This window comes from Gopherus flavomarginatus, chromosome 11, assembly GCF_025201925.1.
Source record: "Gopherus flavomarginatus isolate rGopFla2 chromosome 11, rGopFla2.mat.asm, whole genome shotgun sequence".
NCBI classification, from domain to species: domain Eukaryota; kingdom Metazoa; phylum Chordata; order Testudines; family Testudinidae; genus Gopherus; species Gopherus flavomarginatus.
Window position 1 is genome coordinate 34,282,828 of NC_066627.1, and position 16,245 is coordinate 34,299,072.

The following is a 16,245-nucleotide window of genomic DNA, read 5'->3' on the forward strand; positions in this document are numbered from 1 at the left end:
TATCCCAACCATTAGAAATAAGCCTTTATAATAATGATAATTATAATTTTTAAAAATCTAAAATGTCAACCAAATACAATATGTACTTATGAAAAACCATAGCAAACCCATCAAAATAATGTAAGCAGCAATTCTTTGCAAAAGCACCAGCACATCTACATATTCAAACTGGATATTCTGATAGCTTTCTTTTTTCCTTTCCCTGTCCTAAATGTTTGTTGCACTCTAAGTATGAGCTTGGTCTTCAAAGCTCTCATTTCCCCTGAAGCCAGGGGAATTCTGCATGCAGAAAGTTTGAAGGGTCAGGCTCTTGGACCATACATTTCTGCTTGAGAAGCTGCATCTTAATATATGTCTGTTATAGGTTATGCATACCTGGTATGATATTTAAAATATCATCAGAAGATGTGCAAGCTACATTTTCAAGCCCAGAAATGCATATTCACATATTAAAAATCCTACCCTGCTTTCAAGTGTCAAATGTAAGCACAGATGACTCAAGAATAAGGATATATTATTTGGGGGCCCTGGGAATAGGCAGGAGACAAGTCAATTTTAAAACATTTCCATCATCCAGTACTACATGTCAACACCATCCGTAATCATCAAACTGTACATATCCTTTGTAACAGTGCACAGCACGTCAGTCAAACATCTCTGATAACATTAAGATATGTTTAGCAAAATCCCTAACTTCTGTGTTTGTTCCCCAGAACCGAGAAATCCATTTGGACCCACAATGAAGAGCATGGATGTGCAAAAGAGCACACCAAGTAACTCAACTTTTGACTTTTCATATCCATTGCAGCCACAATAAGCAGCTTTTCAAACTTTTTCCCTTGGTCCAGATCCATAACCACTCACTGATTTAAAACAAGGGGCACAAGAAACAATATATTCATACACACTTAATGGTAACTTTTTTGCCTAAGAAAAGTGTTAAACTACACAATCTTTGACTTACACAAGGCTCACAAAACCAGTTCTCTCGTTTTTGGCAAGCAGCTAAATAACATTCTGGACACACTTCGATTTCATTCATCTGCAACAAGAAAGTGAGCAGCTACTACAGAGTTCAAAACAATCTAAGCTGTGATTAAAACATTATTCTTCTATTCTGTTGAGGATCCTGCTATCACCAGGAGGAAAATGTGCAGCCACAGATCCCTTTTAGATAATTATACTATTTGCCAAGTCATTATAACATGGTTTTGAGAAGCATTTGCTCTTCCCCATATTTGGTTGCCAGGAACATAATACAGAACATTTTACATGTGAAAGATACACTGAAGGATTCTGATGAGGTATTATTCAGGACAGATTAATCAACATGATTAAGCTGTATATACTTCTTTTTAAACTAAAACAATTAAAAATTTACCATTGTTAAAGTAAAATGTAATACTTCTCTACTCATCACAGGTGTATCCTATAGCTGATAAAATAAACTGTCACATCGTAGACCACAATTCAGATTATATTTTATCACTGTCATGTGTCTCAGTGACAAAAATAAAATCTTAGTTTGAGAAGGAGAGAAGGCACTTCATTCACAATCACATATAAAATATTTTCTTCCTCATGTAAAACGTTTTTTTAATAAACAAATGGAGAACTACAAGAAGATCAGCCACCACACTTTTAATTTGTATTATTCAGAATCACCAAATTTTCAGAACTTCTTTATAAGAATTGGGGGCACTGATGGGATGACCCAAGGTGTAGAAATCGGTGTGTTTAGATACAAAGTATCAGATCATTAGACAATTTGCAACTGCTATGAGTCACATAAATTACATTTACAAAAGTCAGTTTTAACTTTCTAGTGCCAAATGCTCAGGCCCAGACTTTCAGAACTGCCACTGCATTAATGCAAGTGCAAATGACCATTGTCACATCTGACTAGCAAATTTAAGACTAGAAAATTTAATCCAGCAAGTTTAAGACTATCATACTTAAAGACTGAAACTATGATAAAATAAAACATTTTATACTTCACACGTGAATCTATAAAAATGTCCTTTACATTTTAACTGATACAGCCAGAAAAGTTAAATTAACTGAGGAACACGTACCTCATGTTCACAGATTTTGATTATGACTTTTGCTGTTTGTGTCAATTTGTGATTTCCTAAGGGAATGATAAGGAAAGAGGATCAACTAAAATAATTGTTGTCCTAAAATTAGATTAAAATTTACATTTTCCTACTAAAAAAAGTTCAATATTCAAGTAAATGAGATCCATTTGAAAGGAAAAACATCTAAAAAAGCATTTTAAAGTCTGTATAAATGTAGTGCTTGTGAAAGCAATAAACTATCATTTCCTCTTTAATCCCATGCATAACATGGCAACAGCTATGTGAAAGCTTTTCTCTTAACACCCCTTCCCAGTCAGTTTGCATTGGGATGATTCTGAGGGGTACCACTCAGAGTCAAGTTTCAGTCTAGAATTCTTTCTCATCTGTTCCTGCATTTGCATGGAGGTTGTTAAATAGCAGTGCAACTTTATTGTTGAGGCGCTTCTTTTAACTGATACATGAAATATAAAGTTTCCTCAAATAAAGCTTTTACAAAGCACTCCCCCATTATGCATGCCACTGAAGACCACACATTTTAAGTTGGGACTGTTGGTGAGATAATGAGCACAGACAGTATTTGCTCCTGTGACAGTTCTCCAAACATACTCTATTTCTTTAGGCACTAGAGTAGTTAACAGGTAGATATTTTCAGCATTCACCAACTATGAATCTAGAAACTGCTCTACTATTACAGTTCTTTTCACAATTTTAATTTCCTGGAAGCAAGCACACACTTACCCCCATTGTAAATAATGCAATTGTGCAAAATCCATTTGGCATCAGCCAAAAATGCTTCAGTGCAACCATACATTTTCTTTTTAACATTCTGCAAAGAAGAACATTAGAAATATATGAAGAAGCAGAGATCATTTCCCAATGTAAAGGACATCCCTTTTTAAACTATTTTGCCTATCAACCACCCAATTAATAAATGTTGGTGCACACAATTAATCACGTGGTTGTTATATATGCAAAAACTGTTTTCAGAATCAGAACATGCCCCATGTACTTTTTCCACTACTCCAAAAGTACATTCACTGTCAAAATGTACTTCACATAATTAAAAAAAATGTGTAAGAGGCATTCAACAATTCTTTCAAATTTTAAAAAAAATGGGTAATTCCCTTTTATGATGTGTATATGGTATACATCTGTATGCAGAAAATGCAGTCTCCAGTCTCCTTTACTCCCCCATTTTCACTTTACATTACCTGCAATTACTGGGTTAATGGGTCAAGAGAGTTTTAAAAGATAGGGGCCATGTTATAGCATACCGAATACAATACAGTGGTTTGGATTCCCTGGTCTACCCATGGTACAAAGTGAAATTAAAGCAGACAGAGATTGTGCTGGAGAATTCACCATGTATAGGGGGAAATGTCTGCCAACAGAAAATCGATGGAGGTAGATCTACCACGCTCTGAGTCAGAAAACCACTACCTCACGTCATCCCACTACCAGCAGGAAAAGAGGGAGTGTGTCATGGCAAAGAAAGGGCATGGTGGAGCAGACTCTGCCATGTTCAATTCTACACTGGTGTAAAAACCTTGAGGAATCTCATCTTTGTGGCATAAATTAAAGCTGAACTTCTGAAAGGTTAACTTATGATGGGGCCAACTGACTGAGAATCAGGAGGTCATGACTGATTCCTTGGCAGCCTTCTTTCTCCCCTGGGAACGATCTGAGCTCAGGTACAGTAAAGACTATTTGCAGATTTACCCATAAAATTGAGTCCAGGACTCAGTAAGAACAGGAGGATTAAATAGTAAAATGGTACTACACTGATTTTGGAAACAGGTGTTAACACCACAAATTAGTACCAAAATACTTACAAACAGTATAAAAAACCCAAACAATCCCAACTAAAGTAATTGAACTTTAAAATAAAGCTTTTTCCCCTAGCTGCAAACCAACCTTTTCTAATGTACAAAGGTCCATTGGATGAAAGATATATTCTGCATAATCTGGGTGCTGATCCAGTGAAACTGGTTTTTGAAATGGCTCTGTCTGTTAAAAAGGAAAAAACAAGCAAACCACACATTACCAATACCAAACAGCTTCAACAGCCCAATATTTGCAATTCCTGTCCTATACCTACTTACAACTGGGAGGTCTGAGCAAAAGTCCTTCTCTGAAACTACTGATAATACAATTAATGAAGAAGAAAAAGGCTACAACAGAACAGAATGGACTGAAAAGGTTCCATTCATGTGGTATGTTCAGCCTCTGGTAGCCACAGGCCTGGATTTAAATAATTTTTTTAGAAACAGCTTTAGGAGCATACGGTCTCCAACTTATGCTTTCCTAAAAACAATTAGGAAGTATCAGACATATTTTTCCACCGGGTTTTTATTTTTGGATAGACTGATGTTATGTATAGTACAAACCACTTAATGGGGGAGAAACAAATTTAACCCAATATAAGGATTGTTGCACAACTATGACAGTAATTCTGCTCAATTGAGATACCTGAAGGATTTCTGTTCTTTCTGACATTCACACTCAACAGTGCCTCATTTCTCCTCAAAATACCTTTATCAAAGGTGGCTTAGCAAAGCAGAACTGTTTTAATTCTCCCTTATTAGATGCTGTTTACAGCTACCCTACTTCAATCCCAGTCCCACAAAATCCCTCAGAAACTTGGTGGCTCTGTATTTCTCCATCTGCCAAATTTTATCCTAGTTTGTAGGGAAGAGGGAGAAATTCAGACAGATTTGCATTACCTTGAATTATTTCATGAACTCACTGGTTTCCTGTGAATGAATTACAGGAACAGGGAACCAATAGGAGAATTTTGTCAGGTACAAAATAACATTTTATTTAACAGTTAATTCCGCTTAATAAGGGCAAAAATCTCTAGATTGGATAATCCTGAGTGGGGGGGGGGAGAGAGAGACAATGTGTGTGTGTGAAAGAAAGGAAGAAAATTTTGTTGTACAGTCTATTTTATATTTCATGATATAAATAATAAAAATCCTAACAAATAGAAGGCATATAGTACCACATTTTTCTAGAATATATGGACTATAATACTCCAGAGATAATCAGCTTCAATTTAAAAATACTATGATATCTTGATTGACAGGTGTTAGTCACAAGCCTGAAGGAGGAAATACCCCAAATACATTCATTAAGCAACATCTTTCTAGCTGCACGTTCACAATGCATAGATAATAATTCTTGACGTACACTTTTGTAAACAAACAATGTAACTTTGCTTCTGAAAAGAAGCAGTTAGAATTTCTAATAGCTCATTATAATAGCACAAGATTTACAACACCAGAGTTAGAAGATTTTCAAAGGACAAAACTCAACAATACTCAAGATGCCGGTCTTCCTAGAAACTGCTGTTATTGTTTTGTTTAAGTATTTATATACAAGTGATCAGAATTGGTAAGAGCCAATGACTCAAACTCTTGTTTTCATAACGTTACTTCTTACTGTAATACTGTGGACCCAGAGTCATTTTCTGACTTTCCGTCTCTATAGTATCGTCTGTGTTGGAACAGGAATGGAAGGCAGTTTATTAACAAAGGATTTGAAACAATCCTTCACAAATCATCTAGAAGATCCTAGCCAGATTGACATCTTTATCACTAGTCCTTGAAGTCCACACAGGATTGCAGAAGGAGAGTTGGATGAAGGTGACAACTGAATCCTCCTAAAAGTTCCAGACCTACAGCAATGGAGGGACAAAACTAAGACAGATGCTGAGACAGACTCCTGCATATCAGAGCCATCTTAACCAGCCTTCTCAGGATTCCATCAGCAGGTAGTGTACTGCTGGCACAGAACAGAAGAAATTGCTGGGAAAATGGGAGCATAGGGGGACCACACTTGCAATTTGGTAATCTGGCTGTTAGAGTAGCTCCTTGGAGCCAAAGGCAGCCAAGCAAAATTCTAAAGCTGCTCTGACTTCTGTCAGTTTCTGAATCATCCCCTGGCCAGACCCAGGATCAGGCAAAAATTAAGCATGACATGAAGTCACCTTCTGCTCCATACCACCACACAATCTCAGCTTCCTCTGTAAATTTACAGGAGCAAGCTAAACTGATACAACAGTTTTAAGCTAATATACGTCTGTCCACAAAGGGATCCACATTGGTTTAATTAAATGTGCAAGATTGTGTAGAAACGTGCCCACTGGGAAGACTACTCTAGATCCTAAATTTATCTTGCACATATGAAGGAAAGTTGCAAATTAAAGCAATACAAAGCAGGTATAAACCAACGTACCACCACCCTTTTAATTAAATCAATGCAACTTTGTGGTTAGGCCACATCTATGGCTACAGTTGTAGCCAGCCAGCAGCAACGCAGCTAGCGAATAGCTAGAAAGGATTCATTCCCTCTAGCCCTGGAGAAACATTCAAGCACACAATTTTGCAGCTAAAAAAAAGAAGCGTCAAGCTTTGACTGTGTAGTAATTCATGGCTTAGGCCCTCAACACACCAAGGAAAATTTCTCATTCACTTCTGTTTAGTGGGGAAATGCTGAATTCTATTTTGTAGTTTCACTATATCTACTCTAAATACTGTTAAACTTCTAGCTTAATTCTTCCTTCAATTTATTCCTCAATTAATCTCTGAATCTCATACAGCAACAGTAAAACTTTAGGACTGCTGAACTTGACTGGGACTCATGAGATCTAGGTTCTGTACCCAATTCTATCACAGGCTTCCTGAGTGATCTGGGAACAGTCACCTAAGCACTCTGAGCCTCAGTTTCTCCATCTGTAAAATGATCTATAAAACGGAGCCCACCCCTTACACATAGTGTGAGGTTTTTGATCACTCAGACTCTACTGTGAATATCGAAGACTACAAATAAAATAATTAAGCAGAAGAACAACATTATCATCCAAAGCTGTGCTAACACTGATGCGGTCTACACTGATACAAGGAAAGCTTTCATTTTACATGCATACCAACAGATTACGCATCACCATAATAAATTACATTGCTGTTTACCATCAACAACTACAGATATATGTGGGCAACTAACTAGCTCAAGATCAAATGTACAATAAACTATGCCATGACCAAGATCAACAAAAGGAAACAAACTATACAGCATTAAATTATACATGCGAGTCTAATGTAAAAAATACTTTCCTTACCCCTGGCTGTTTCATTTTCTGTAGTGCAAACTTGAGCAAGTATGATAGCTGTTCAATGGTGAGCATTGTCATAGCTTTACTCTGCGTTTCTATGCATTCTGCTACAGTAATTTTCTACAAATTAAGATTACAAATATTTAATCAGAAAACATTTATTGATGACTGTTTTTCATGACTATTTTACATTAAAATGTCCCTTCATTATTCAAGTAGGTGGTAATAGCTATCCCATGATAATACAACAGTGCTGATAGTGTTAACAAAACAAATATAACATTCCTCAGAAATTTCTTTTACTCAGTGTATAATATGAATATATTAGAAAACTTTAGAAAAAGACAAGAAAATTATATCCATTTTCTACTACATTATTATTAAAGTGAATAAGGAGTACTTCAATTCCCAAATTTGATTATAGAATTCTGATATGAATAATTGAGAAAATTATCTAGGCTAACCCAATAAATACTCAAATCGGTATGTGGGATTTACTAATACTGAAATAATGAGACAATGTGCAGTTCTCTTCCCAAGAATAACTGAAAATGTATGCATAAATGTTTACTTATTCCTCTCAAGAATAAGGGCCACTGTTCTGTAGGCCCTACAGAGCAGTTTTTTATGCATTCTCATAGAGCTGATCTGCTCATTAACAGAGGGAGCACAAGTTAAATTAGCCAAACATTGCAGAATTAGAAGTACTTGACAAAGTGATCATTCTTTGCAATGTAGCTTCTCTCCAGATGGGAAAAAAAGGAAGCTGAAGATTCAGGGTTAGAAAACAAATGTTATCTAGATACCCAAGACAACAGAAGGGTCTTTGTACTACCCCTTCTACTATCTTTTCCAAGGTGCAGTCACAATAACAGAAGTCCAAACAGAGTAAAAGAAAACTAATTCTGGTTCTGTGACAATTTTCCTCGAATCTCAAGAACAAGAGACACATACACAGGTCCTTATATCAAACTAACCTCACATTCTGGGCAAAACCAATCACCCTCTGGTTCCGCTGTCAGTTTCAGACACTTAGCATGATAAACCCGAGGACAGAGTTCACAGCAGAGGACTTGGCCTTCCCGATGACAAACCCAGCAATAGAAATCATTCCGTCCATCCTGTGGTACAACATCAACAGGGTCTGTGGTGAGTGGCTGCTTCATATAGTAAAACGGACCATGTCTTAGTTCTGACTGAAATGTAGGCAAGAAAGACAGGTTTGGTTTCAAAACAAATCTGTATTTTCAAATAAGTAATAAATAAATAACAATATTCACAACAAAAAACAAACAGCAGTTTACAGAGCTCATTTAGCATTTGTGCAGGTACATTATCTCATTAAATGCACAATAGATATTTGTAAATAGGTTTACTTTCTACTGATATTCACACTATTGGCTCACATTGAATACAAGTTGGCGAGATAAGGGGAAACAAGGTTACAGTGTGTAGGAGACATAATCCAGTAACAAGACTTGTAGATGCCCTAGATTCAATACAGAGATGTGCCCTGAAGAGGTGACAGGTTACCCAATAGGGAGTAGTGCAACCTAAGACTTGCAGTCTCCACAGCTTTGCCTATAGTAGGAATTGGCACTGTTGCTGAGAACTGTATGCACAAAAATCCCCTTAACTATAAATGAAAATAGTTCAGTGCTGACATAGGCCAGGGTAAAATTATCATCAACGCATTTCAAAAAGCATGCCTAGTAGGGCCAAACTGACCCCAGGCTCCCTAATTGCACTTGTCCTTTGTCGATGAGCTGCTAACACTCCCTGGAAAATTGAAAAGAATATTCCATTAGGAATTATCCTACTGATGGCATTTAATTTTCTATTCTTTTCCATCTTCATTAATTATTAGGGATAATTTGAAAAAAGTTATCCTAATTTTACACAGAGTTGAACGTCAAACCATAAAACTGAGGCATCATAACTGGTTGCTCTGGACATGACTAATATCACAAAGACCATCAGTCTCATCAACTCAGATTGTGATCTTGTTAGATTTCTAAAGCTACATAGCTGAATAGAGGACAAAGTAGGTGGTGCAGGAAGCAATAGTCTTCCCTCCATGTCATTCCTGCTTAAGCTGCTTTTTTTCCAGAGATGTAGACAAATCACTTTTAGCCTCTAAATATCCCACAGTACTTGGCAAGAGTAGGGGTTTTAACAATACTATCCTAGTCAAGTTCCAGTTTGGCTGATACTATGTTCACCCAAGATTTCAATTACATCTGGTAGTACTCATCTCTTTCTATCCTTAAGTGATATGCAGCACTGCTCTGCACTGCTAAACAGGTACTGTGTGTTTCCACCATAGAGATGGTGGAAGTGGCTCTCCCTGCTCGTATGCTTCTACATATAGTAACAACACATTAGAGGTTATGTATATGTAATAAATATACTAGTAAAGACTTCTGAAATCATGTGGGATTAGAGGAATTGGCTATCAGTTGCTGAAATTATAAAAAACTACAGATGTAGCTGTGAGAGTGAAAACCCCAAGTGCAAAAAGGAAAGCTGTAATTTGCACTGCTTAAACATACTCAGTACTGTAGCAAGGGTGCATGGGTGCAAATTACAGTTTTTCCAGTGTACACTTGAGGTTTTCACCCATCCGGCTTCTCTGAGTACAGACCACGAGCAGCTGAAATCAGTGCAAATTCCCAGCATAATTTCAAAACCTTATGACTTCACTTGGGGAATAAGCAGCAGATAAATTTCCTAAGCAAAGATACTCTTTTCATAAAAACTTCCTTAGAAATCCACACCGGAGGAAGACATAAGAAAATGGCCATAACTGTTTCTAAATAGAAGAGTTTCACTTTCCTAGAAGTCATGGACAACTAAGTGTTTGAATGATGGTGCTGTCGTCTTTTAAATGTTCATCACCTCACTTCCTTTGAGCCAGGCTGAGCAGCTGAGCTAACCAGTGACATTCATGGGGCTCAAAAAAAGAGCCCGAAGGACTGAAAGTGACAGATTCATTTGCCTAAAAAAAGACATCCTCACACTTGGTTTCTGACCACAGCAAAATGTTCTGATATATTAAAATTCAGCATTGAACAAAATAGTAACCCTCCTCTCGAAAAACTTGTTTTCTCTATGAGTTGCAGCAGAAGTTCTCCATGCTCTCCCAGCTAGTCAAGTCAGGCTCAAGTAGCTAGTCTCTTGGTTTTAAAAGAGGCTTATTGCCTGTAGTCTGTATTTTTATTAAGTTAACATAAGCTGACTAATAAAATAGAAACTAAAGAAAACTACAGTAATATTTACAAATTGATATGGAGAAATCAATATGATGCTTTACCCCATTGTGTGAAAAAGAGTTATTGCTGGTTAGGAAAATGCCTAGAAGGCTTATGTGATAATTGTCTAGTTAAGAACTCTAATTTTTCAACCTGTTTTATACATATTCTCTGACTCCATAACTCTTTGGCTACAGATTCATAGATTTCACGGCCAGAAGTGACCACTAGGATCATCTAGTGTGACCTCCTGTGAAACACAGGCCATAAAACTTTCCTAGCATGTATCTTCTAGAAAAACAGAATATTCCATATGTTTTATTCTAACACACATTTGCATCACGCAGAAAAGAACCACTTAACATTCAACATACTCTCAGCCTTCTTTGTACATTATAAAGCAGCAAAAAAGGTATAAAACAAATTTCTACACTAGTCTTCAGACTACATTTAAGGGTTCATACGACAAGCAGTCAATTTACATGGTAAACAGTCCACTTTCAGACTGGGTCAGCAATAAGGCCAATAGACTCACTACAAACCCCCAGTTTTGTCTGATCAAAAACACGAAAGAAATCAAGAATGCCCATCAATTTCAGGATGGCTTTTGGACTCAACTGCTTCAGAAAAATATTTCTCATTAGTTGCTTGCAGATAAATGTGAAGTGATTATTTGTCCTGAGCAAGTAAAAATTAAAAAATAAAGCATCTAATATTTAAAATGGAACTTAGGGCTGTCAAATGACTAAAAAAATTAATCATGATCAATCGCAAGATTAAAAAAAATAGCCCTGATTAATCGCAATTTTAAATCGCCATGTTAAACAATAACAGAATACTATTTTTAGTACACTATTAAATATTTTTGTGTTTTCTCTATATTTTAAAATATATTGATTTCAATTACAACACAGAATACGAAGTGTACAGTACTGATGATGGGTTCTGCTCGGTAATTATTCAGATCAGTGTGGGTCAGTGCATGTTCATTTTCATCATGTGAGTAAGATGCCACAAACAAAAGGTTTACATTCTTTTTTGGTGGTTACTGTTCTGTAGTTTCCACATTGGAGTTGCTCTTTTAAGCCTTCTAACAGCATGTTCCACACCTCAGCCCTCTCAGATGTTGGAAGGCACTTGAGATTCTCAAACCTCCGGTTGAGTGCTGTAGCTATCTTTAGAAAGCTCATATTGCTATCTTCTTTGTGTTTTGTCAAATCTGCAGTGAAAGTGTTCTTAAATCAAACAACATATGTTGGGTCATCATCCAAGATTGCCCTAACACAAAATATATGGCAGAATCCACATAAAATCACAGAGCAAGAGACATATAATTCTCCCCCCAGTAACAAATTTAATTAACGCTTTTTGTTTTTTTTTAAATGAGCGTCATCTGTATGGAAGCACGTTCCCTGGAATGGTGGTAGAAGCATGACGGGCACACAAATGTTTAGCATATCTGGCACATAAATACCTTGCAACGCTGGCTACAACAGTGCCACCAGAAAGCCTGTTTTCACTTTCAGGTGACACTTTAAATAAGAAGCAGGTAACATTATCTCCCACACATGTAAACAAACTTCTTTGTCTTAGCGATTCGCTGAACAAGAAGTAGGATTGAGTGGACTTGTAGGCTCTGAAGTTTTACATTGTTTTGTTTTTGAGTGCAGTCATGTAAAAAATAAAGTAATATTTTTAAGTTACACTTTCTCAATAAAGAGATTGCACTATAATACTAGTATGAGGTGAACTGAAAAATCCTATTTCTTTTATCTTTTTTACAGTCCAAATATTTGTGATGAAAATAGTATTCTGTGTTGTAAATGAAATCAATCTATTTGAAAATGTAGAAAAACATCCAAAAATATTTATAATAAATTTAAATTGGTATTCTCTTATTTTTTAACAATGGGATTAAAACTGTGATTAAGCACGACTAATTTTTTTAATCTAGTTAATTTGTTTTCCGTTAATCGCTTGATTTAACTGCGATTAACTGACAGCCCAGTTTTTCAGAGGGTGCTCAAACCAGCTTCTGAATTTGTTCAAGCAGGTCAGGTAAACTCTGAACAGTATTATATGGTGCACCTGTAATTTCACCTGGACATAGAAAATAAAAATACCCACAATGAGTGTGACCCTTTGATTCATCTGGTTTGATTTAGGCAATGGCCACTTTCCAGTGATTCAGGGGAAATATTCCCCACCAAGTGCTTATAAAGCACATTGATACTTGTTAATGTTTGTAATAGGGGTAAGGGGGAGGGGAAATCCTTCTCAGACCTGAGTTTTGATTTTTCTAATACTATTTCCATATTAATGACAAACACTGTTATTAATAAAGTTCGTCCTTTTAAAAGATCTAGCTAAATTAATTAATATAAAATTTATAATATATTCTTCAATAATGTCTTTTGCTCAGAAGTCCACATGTTGGCAATATGCTAAGAAAAGTAGCATTTCATTTGATTTAGTTTAAATTTCCTATGTTTTGGCTTCACAGAGTGCCCCTTGTTTTCACAGATATTAGGGAAGACAAAGGCCTATTTAGCTATCTTGTCCATTCACCACAATCAGCTAATGGAGATCTGTAGTTCAATATGAAACTGAGTAAAAAGGAGAAAGCTCCAGATCCATTCTCATTACATCCTTAATTATTTCATGTGCTACTATCACATTAAGACAATGAGTTCCATTACCTGCTCTTTATTGTTACTGTTCAATAAGCCAGGCTTCTTTTTCTTTTTAATAGGGCTCATAGATGCATCTTGTGGGGAGTGACCATTGGAAGAGTGTGGAGGGCTGGGAAACTTCCTCTTTTGTGCTGTGCGTTCAGTAGAGCCAGGATCTATAACAAATACAATAACACATTTAAAAAGTCATAATATACTTCCTGAAATGTTTGCTGAAAATGCATCCAATCAAGACCTACATAGCTCTGCAGTCTGCATTTCTTTACTGTTTCACTGTACTATTTCTCAATCTCTTTTCAACAAGTAGTTGACAAAACTGGTAGCTGGGACATAGTTATGCAATGCCCATACATGCTGTTAGAAAGCTCTCAGCTTACACTCAGGATTAAATTTAAAATAAACTTTTCTTGTTTTCATGAGTAATTCTGAAGCATACAGGATACAGTGATGAAGCGCAGCAGTGGACAGTTCTTTACTAGAGTTATACCTTAAATTTAAGAAGCAAAGATACAACAATATCGGTAATTCTTGATGGTAATAGGTCAAGTAACACAGTGGGAACTAGAGGCTATAAAGCTTAAGGAGGGGCATATAGGAGCCACAAATTAATATGTGGGAAATGAGCAATCCAGATTTTCTTCCCTTTATTTCAATAAACCTTTGACATTTTTGATCTAGGAAAATTTCACTTGTCTCTTTGGTCTCTAAAATATATTATAAATATGCCCCCAAAAGGGTGATATTTGTACTTTTATGGTACATGTCATTTCAAGATCTCAAAACTTTTTCAAACATGAATTTTTAACATGACAAGATCTCTGTTGATCCCTGTATCCTGTGAAAAACAAGCAAAAATGTGAAGGGATTGGGAAGTGAGATTCAGCCCCAAAAAACATCTTGACCAGTCTTGCTTCAATGAACACCCATCAAGTCAGCCTTCTTTCTCCCATTAAAAAACAAACTAACCAACCACCAACAAATGAAGCCTCCAACTAGGATTTTAGGCATTATCTGTTCCCCACTGAAAAATTAGGTAATAGGTTTGAGATCCTCAAAGGACCTATTATAAATTTTGAATTTATTAACGTTTTTATTCTTGGCCTCCATTTTTGTGTTTGATTAAGATCTTTAAGAGGAATTATTTATGGTCAAGAAAAGGTTAACCTCTACTTAAACTTCTCTTGTGATAAAGGACTGACAGCGAGTCAAAAGATACAGGAGGAAACAATATTTGAGTGTTTTTTATTTTTTTTCTTGTTACCAAATTGAATTGGTTTCTAATGAACATGGAAAGTTTGGCTGGATTACAAAGAATTTACTGCCATATTTTAGAAGGCACAATTAAATAATACCTGTAGTAGACAATCAGCTCTCACTGAATAAGTCTTGACAAACCAAAGGTGAATGCTAATTACGTAATAGGCTTAATTTAACACCTGCTTAAATTTTCCTTAAATTTTTTAAATGAACAAACAGAGCAGTAAAAGTTTGAAACAAAACAGATTAAAAAAAAGATCGGGGGACTTTTCCCATAGGTCTCTTCAGTCACTTCTCCCCTTCAAACAAATGCCTGCCAAACTGAGGCTGGTCTACACTTAAAAATTAGATTGATTGACTACGTAGCTCAGAGCTGTGAAAAACGTTGTGTCTGCATTACTGTGGTTAGATTGACCTAACCCAGGAGTTCTCAAACTGGGGGTCAGGACTCTCAGGCGGTCGTGAAGTTATTATATGGCGGGGGTCGCAAGCTGTCAGCCTCCACCCCAAGCCCTGCTTTGCCTCCAGCATTAATAATGGTGTTAAGTATATAAAAAGGTGTTTTTAATTTATAAAGGGGGGCACACTCAGAGGTTTGCTATGTGAAAGGGGTCACAGTACAAAAGTTTGAGAACCACTGACCTAACCCCTGGTGTAGATGCGAGAAGGTCGAAGGAAGAATTCTTCCATTAACCTAGGTACCACCTCTCAGAGAGGTAGATTAACTGCATCAACAGAAAAACTTAGGAAGGGTCTACATTATGCACCACAACTGTGCCTCCTTAGAGGCTGTAGTGTGGACATGGCCTAACACTAACCATTTCTAACATGAAGCAATTCTGCTGATTTACAAAACATCCCAAAAGATGTAGCACTCTTAACTAAGCTGTATTGTGAGACCTGTTTAGATCCAGAGAGCAGCAAGAGTTACACAGATTTATATGAAATTGCACATCACTCCATAGAGTTCATACTGAAGTGGTAGGACAAAATGAACTCTATAGTAACATTTACTGTCATCAGTAAGTCCATCCATCCTCTTCCTGCATCACATATGCGCACACACACAACCCTCCTTTAACATCCACCACAGTAGGGCCTGGTCTATTCTTAAAAAGTTTTGTTATATTTAAAAAATATTTTTGCCGGTATAAGCCTAAACTCCATTGTGAAGATTTGCCACTATAGCTAGTGTAAACAAGGGTATGTGTTGCAGCCACTATCCTTGCTCTGGTGCAGCACGTGTACACTAGGGGATTTGCACTGATGAACTTACAGCAGTGTAAAAATGCCTCATGGAGACATTAAGGCCTAAGTTTGATACTGGGAATTAAATCTTGGTCTGTCACAACGGTGCAGATCACTGTCAAAAGACTAACGTATGTTTGCGCATTTAATTTTCTAAATGTCATTGACAGAGATGGTGCGTTTTATACAGCCATCAGCAATCAGACTAGATAGAAAAGGTAGAATGGTGTCCAATCAGCTACAAAAGTCATGTGCCCCAGAAAGTTACAGACAGTTGCTCATGTAACCCAACATTCTTGGCCACTAGCCCAGTCAAAAATACATGCAGAATCTTCACACAGCTGCTGGTCTCAGGAAACCAACAGCTTGAGAAAATAAATACTCAGAGGCTGAAGCAATTAAGTTTGCTCATTGTGCAAGTTCAGGAAATGCTCCAGCAAGGATTGTACTGCCAGTACAAAGTAAGTCTATGATATTGGAAAGTATTTGGAGAATGCAGGCCAATCACAGGCTTGGAGAAGAATATAAATTATGGAAAAGAGAAACTTTCGGCTAAGAAGGTGCTTGTGCTAGCCCAAACCTATTTATGAAAATACCAACAGAAT

The 16,245-nt window shown here is 36.6% G+C and overlaps 1 protein-coding gene across 9 annotated transcripts in view; it reads right to left on the bottom strand.

Annotated features, from left to right (window-relative positions):
• The window catches only part of ZMYND8 (zinc finger MYND-type containing 8), a 133,801-nt gene that overhangs the window by 56,744 nt on the left and 60,812 nt on the right, over window positions 1–16,245 (bottom strand). For 8 of the 9 annotated variants that reach the window (XM_050917267.1, XM_050917263.1, XM_050917264.1 and 5 more), the window contains 7 exons: window positions 13,142–13,290; window positions 8,169–8,387; window positions 7,198–7,311; window positions 3,993–4,085; window positions 2,817–2,904; window positions 2,076–2,131; window positions 965–1,042 (listed from right to left, as the gene is read on the bottom strand). In XM_050917267.1, coding sequence (XP_050773224.1) covers window positions 965–1,042; window positions 2,076–2,131; window positions 2,817–2,904; window positions 3,993–4,085; window positions 7,198–7,311; window positions 8,169–8,387; window positions 13,142–13,290 — 797 coding nt within the window. The remainder of the gene's footprint in view (window positions 1–964; window positions 1,043–2,075; window positions 2,132–2,816; window positions 2,905–3,992; window positions 4,086–7,197; window positions 7,312–8,168; window positions 8,388–13,141; window positions 13,291–16,245) is intronic. The other variant, XM_050917265.1, reaches the window with a different exon arrangement.